At 36.8% G+C, this 6000-nt stretch overlaps 1 protein-coding gene across 1 annotated transcript in view; it reads right to left on the reverse strand.

Annotated features, from left to right (window-relative positions):
* Nucleotides 1-3208, reverse strand: part of LOC145268190 (retinal dehydrogenase 2-like) — a 63249-nt gene extending 60041 nt beyond the window's left edge. Inside the window, exon 1 of the mRNA XM_080123429.1 lies at nucleotides 2860-3208. Within this exon, the coding sequence (XP_079979555.1) occupies nucleotides 2860-2910 (51 nt within the window). The 5' untranslated portion in view covers nucleotides 2911-3208. The remainder of the gene's footprint in view (nucleotides 1-2859) is intronic.
* Between the last annotated feature and the right edge of the window lie 2792 nt (nucleotides 3209-6000).

Genomic DNA, 6000 nt, shown 5'->3' on the forward strand with positions numbered 1-6000 from the left:
CTTCTCGGAAAAGTAATTTCATATGAAAATTATTTTTTTGCGACGGAAACTGTTTGCAGTAGATAACACAGAAATTTGTAGATAACACAGAAATCTACAAAAAAAAAAGTTGTTATATACGAACGCGAGACTAACCTTAATGTAAAATTTTACATTCTGTACGTTCACCTAACAATTTAAATAAAAATTAGGTAAAACTTGAATTTCACGATAACACGTGCATACTGCATAAGTACCAGAAAAAAGGTTTTAATTTTTCCAAAGATTTTGAGTAGAGTGAAGGGGAAGGGTGTCTAGTGTCTTAGTAACTGAACTAAGTCCGGATTAAAGTAAAAAAAAAAAAAAAAAAAATTACCATTAAGCCTTTACGTGCCTAGAAGAGATTGGGAGAGTTTGATTTAGTATCGAAAAAGGAATATTAAATAAAAAATACTTAACGCACACGCAAGAGCCAGAGTGGCCAGCCTTGTCCGCAATAGGGTGCGAATTTATTGCATTCCCTTAATCCAATTTACCCATTTCCACTAACTACGATGTCCCACTGGCTACTGTAGTTTGTTCACTTATTAACCCTTATCCTCGAGTGACCTTCGGGTCTTGATAAGTGGTGACTCGTATGTTTAAAAAAAAAAAAAAAAAAAAATCTCGTGCGGAGTGGATGTACCTATTTACTATGCCTCCCCACGGGACAGAGTTAGACACCAGGGTCGTTTTTTAACGTGGAGAAAAGGTACAAAAATAAAAATTGTCTCAGTCGTGAAGGATTTCTCCTCCACCGAAAGAGAACAAGAAAATGAAGTGCAGCATCTGAAGAACAGAACAGACGAAATGAATACCAAAATTAAAAAGTCGGTCACCCCAGATATTTTAAACCGGGCTTGTTTTACAATAAATGGACATGAAAAAATGTGGGTACAAATATATATATATATATATATATATATATATATAACAAATAAAAGGTAATTGTACACTTTTACCATAACACTATTTTTAAGTTTTTTTTTTTTTCCAGGTTAAATTCAAGCTTCACGATATCTTTTTTGGGTCAATGTCAAGTTTCTTTCCAACTCCCAAAATTCTTTAAATGACGACTTTTATAGGTTTTCAGTGGTGGTGAAAACGAATATCACATTTAAATTTGGGGCAGATAAATAGTTTTCATGATATGAAGAAATTACTTCATCAAAAAGTGGGGGATCACTTTCCTATATAAATTTAACGTAAAATGAGCACCCACTTTCTGACCACCTAGTAATTTCTTCATATCATAAAACAAATTTAACTGATATTCGTTTTCAGCACCCCCGAAAACCGGCGTTTTTTTTTTTGTTTTACTAAAAGATTCGTTCATTTTTTCATATCATAATTTAGGACGCTAATTATACTGCCAGTAAGTTTACAAAAACATACTTTTGATTTTCATTTTAGAAAATGTATAGTTGTTAACAGGTGCTTTTACAGTTTAATATTTCACAAAAATTCTGTTTAAACTCGGGGGCGGTGAAGGGGCGGGGGTGTTGTAGCGGTTGGTTGACACAACACCAGTAACACCACCCTCCCCTCCATCGCCCCCATAATGTAAACAGAATTTGTGAAATATTAAACGATTCTTCTGCTCAGTTAATGTCGGCACGTTACGTTACTTATAAAAAACGGTTAATTAAAACAACAGAAGCACACGTTAAAAACTATACAAGTTCTAAAGGTGAATACCAACCTCCAAAAAGGAAAAAAAAACGAAAAACAAAAAGTATATTTTTGTAGAAAAGTGATCCCCGCTTTTTGAAAAAGATTTCTTCCTATCATGAAAACTACTTATCTGCCCCAAATTTCAATGTGATATTCGTTTTCAGCACCACCGAAAACCTACCAAAGTCGTCAATTTAACGGTTTGGGGGGGGGGCCACCACCTCGGGTGGGGTGGAAAGAAACTTGACAAAGGTGAAAGCACAGTTACAAAAGCACAGTTACAAAACACCCTCCCTATGTTACAATGGCTTTCAAAATAGCGTTATTATTTCAGCACGGTGGCAAACGTACCAAAATAAATCTTACCAAAGGCAAGATACTTTACTCTGCCTAACGGGAAGAGTTTTAGTTTACTTTAAAAATGTGTATTCGGTTCGAAAAACAAGTAATGTTTAGCGGTACGTTAGTGAAAAAAAAGTCACATGATTAAATAAACAAAACTGCGGTCCAGTCGACTAGACGAGAAATAGTACTCGTGCATCTATGTTACCGCGTTATTTTTAATAATTCACTTTTTATATTTTTGTTTATCAAATTGTTAGCTGAAAGTACAGAAGTTACAAAACCGTAAACAAACACCCTCCCGATGTTAAGAATGGATTTTTAACTAACATTTCCGCGTGGTAACAGTGCACTGCACAAGTACCAGAATAATTACGAAAGGAGGGAGGGATAAAGGATTACCAAAAAAAAAAGATTAAGGGGGGGGGGGTCTATCCGACAGGACCGCACAAACCCTTTGTCAGCAGAGGAGGTTTCTTCGTTTCGTTTGGGATTATGCTTTGATAGATGGTGTCCTTAAGTTAAAAACAAACAAAAGTATATATTTTTAGCTTTTCTTTTTTCTGGTGCTTGTGCAGAGAGTGATCCGCGCTATTTTTTTAAATCGTATTTCCAAGTTTAATTAAAGTTTTGATATTCTTTCATTCAATTGTAAGGTTGAAGTATTGAAACACCTTCCTCTCCCCATGTTAAGAATGGCTTTTTAAATAATAACGTTATTATTTACGTCCGGATCACTTTCTGCACTAGTACATTTTTTTTTTAAACCTCAAACCTTTTTTTATGCAAAATTAATCTTAAACAATAACAAAGATAATTGCTTGCCTGAGTATATTTAATTTCAGGATTCCTTATAGGCTCTGGAGCTTCGGCCATAGTGACGTGATGTTTTTGTCGGCGTCCGAGGGAGAAACTAATGAAGAGAAAGCGCGACCGAACAGAAGAAATTACTCCTTACTGGAGAGAACTAGAAGTCAGAGTGACGCTTGCGCTTCTTTTTTTTTTTCCTCCCTCACTTTCTATACTCCCATTTCCTTTCGGCCGGGCGCACAATGACAATCGCGGTGGCGATGACACGCAGACCTCTACGAACGCAGCGATCCGATTGGATAATATTCAGTTAGCATTGATAGACATACACGCACTACTTCTGTGTGATTCTTATTCCGAATTCAACCTAATAAAAAAAAAATCAGTACTTATTTATAATTCAACCCAATTATATACATATATATAAAAAAAATTACAGATATTTTTTTTATGTACGTACCCGTTACGGAACGGAAATGCTATATTCCAAAAATCACGTAAATTGAAGTAGTTTTATTCTTATAAAGAAAACTATTTTTAAACGATTTATTTTATTATTTTTTTTATTATTACATTTTCACCCCAAACAAGGCACATTGCCACTTTGTTGTATGGGGCTACTATCAGGGACATAGGCATCAGGGGTACTGTGTAGGGAGCAAGATGTCGGTTCACGTTGCACTTGAACTTCTACATGTCAGTACAGTTGGGGAAGCAGTGACCCGGAAGGGAATTCCAAAGTCTAGCTGTCCTGGGGAAGAAACTACTGGAGTAGAAGGTTTTCTTACATCTAGGGATCTCTACTGTGAAGGGGTGGGATTTAACTGCTTGTCGGGTTTTTCAGGGGTATTTACGTCGAGGGGGCACAAATGGTTGCAGATTTAAAGCGATTAATGTTAAATCGGTAGCAAGTTTGAATTATTATGAACTTATCTGCTTTTGCTTTTTTTTTTCAAAGTCGAGACACGAGACAGTTCCTCTTTGTTTAGTCATAACATTTGATTTTGTTTTTAGTTAAAAATAAAACTACTTGATCAATTTATATGATTCTTGGAACATTATGTCGAAATGAAAATTTGACCCATAAACTGTAGTCGCTATCTTTATAAACTGAAAAATTCCAGTTACAATGCCATTTTCATGTTTTAAGCCACCTACGCACATTACTTGTAGGCAGCCTGTGATTGTTTAATTTGTATGGGCCAAGATAATTACTTGTCGCCTTTTTTGTAAACATCCATTTGTTTTTCAGTCTACGAAAACATCCGGCAAGAGCGAGACTCACCAAAAGTCGGATCCGAGAAGAATATCTTATCGAGAATGGAGCCGCAACAATTTCTTCATGTTTAAATCACCTACATGTTTGAACGTCTCAATCCAATTAGGGTCACAAGGAACTCGATTTATGCCTAATTAAAGGCACCAGAACTCTTGCCGAGAATGTGGGAACATGATGAGAATTAGCAGCGAACCGCATGCTAACGTATCCAGCATAAGAGACAAAACGAAAAATCGTCTTTTGCACATGGCTCCACGCATCGTTTCCGTTTGAAAAAAGAAAAATAAGATAACCACAAAAGAATTATCAACCAATGGCAGAGCTCCGCGCCTAAAATAAAGGCCTAAAATATCACAGTCAGTGGGAGCCGATGTGCCCTATAAAACGAGGCATTTTTAGAGAAAAGAAAAGAAAAGGAGAAAAACATAGGAGGCGAAGACGCCGTGCTGCTAGCTGTTGAGGAAAGAAGTCGCGGCTCTCAAGTTAAAAGCCAGGACACATATCACCGACAGTAGCATGACCTGCCACCCACTTACCACCCTCATCGTCCGAAAAGATAAGTACGCTTACGAACATTCATTCTTTGTTAAATTATACAAGCCTACAAAAGTTCTTTCCTTATCAATGCATACACACCTACAAACATCCTACGAACACTTTACCTCTTCTAATTAAAACTGTCATTAATAAATAAAACCGGTTCTCAACCTTCAATAATACGTCTGTCCTTTTATTATTATTATTTATTTATTTTTTGAAATGCGCGTATTCACCGTGGTCGGCGGGTTCACCATTTATGGCTCTGAGGTTTTTTTGGTTGGTTTATAGATGAAGAAGGGGGAAAGGAAATGAGGCCATAGAGGTCACAACAAAGAATACATTTAATTGACAACGTTGAAGTATGTAGAATCTGACTCCATGCAATTAAGGACAGACGTATTATTGAAGGTTGAGAACCGGTTTTATTTATTAATGACAGTTTTAATTAGAAGAGGTAAAGTGTTCGTAGGATGTTTGTAGGTGTGTATGCATTGATAAGGAAAGAACTTTTGTAGGCTTGTATAATTTAACAAAGAATGAATGTTCGTAAGCGTACTTATCTTTTCGGACGATGAGGGTGGTAAGTGGGTGGCCGGTTGTGCTACTGTCGGTGATATGTGTCCTGGCTTTTAACTTGAGAGCCGCGACTTCTTTCCTCAACAGCTAGCAGCACGGCGTCTTCGCCTCCTATGTTTTTCTCCTTTTCTTTTCTTTTCTCTAAAAATGCCTCGTTTTATAGGGCACATCGGCTCCCACTGACTGTGATATTTTAGGCCTTTATTTTAGGCGCGGAGCTCTGCCATTGGTTGATAATTCTTTTGTGGTTATCTTATTTTTCTTTTTTCAAACGGAAACGATGCGTGGAGCTATGTGCAAAAGACGATTTTTCATTTTGTCTCTTATGCTGGATACGTTAGCATGCGGTTCGCTGCTAATTCTCATCATGTTCCCACAAGAACACCATGAATTATCATGAAGCTTTTCAAAGGAAAACAACGCTACCACTCCAACGAAAGGAGTTAACTACTGGCTCTCAATTTGGGAAGCAAAACTGACCCACCGTTTTGCAAGGACTGTACCCGGACCAATAACCTTCCTTTGATGTTATAACTGAATAAAATTTGAGTTTAAAGGTATGGATTTGTAATTGTGGAATTATTTTGCCTCAGCCAGGGAGTATTGAGTTTGTGAGATTAATTTCTCAAAAACAAGTTGAGAACGTGGCTAAAGATGATGAATCAAGTTCATAATTATCTAGTTCAGGAGGCTCTAAATTTTCAAACGGGGAGGGGTGCCATATTGCTGACTTTTTAGAGTTACTCGGGACAAAATATAAA

The sequence above is a fragment of the Euprymna scolopes genome, chromosome 4 (genome assembly GCF_053919585.1).
Source record: "Euprymna scolopes isolate OS-2025 chromosome 4, ASM5391958v1, whole genome shotgun sequence".
Lineage (NCBI taxonomy): Eukaryota > Metazoa > Mollusca > Cephalopoda > Sepiida > Sepiolidae > Euprymna > Euprymna scolopes.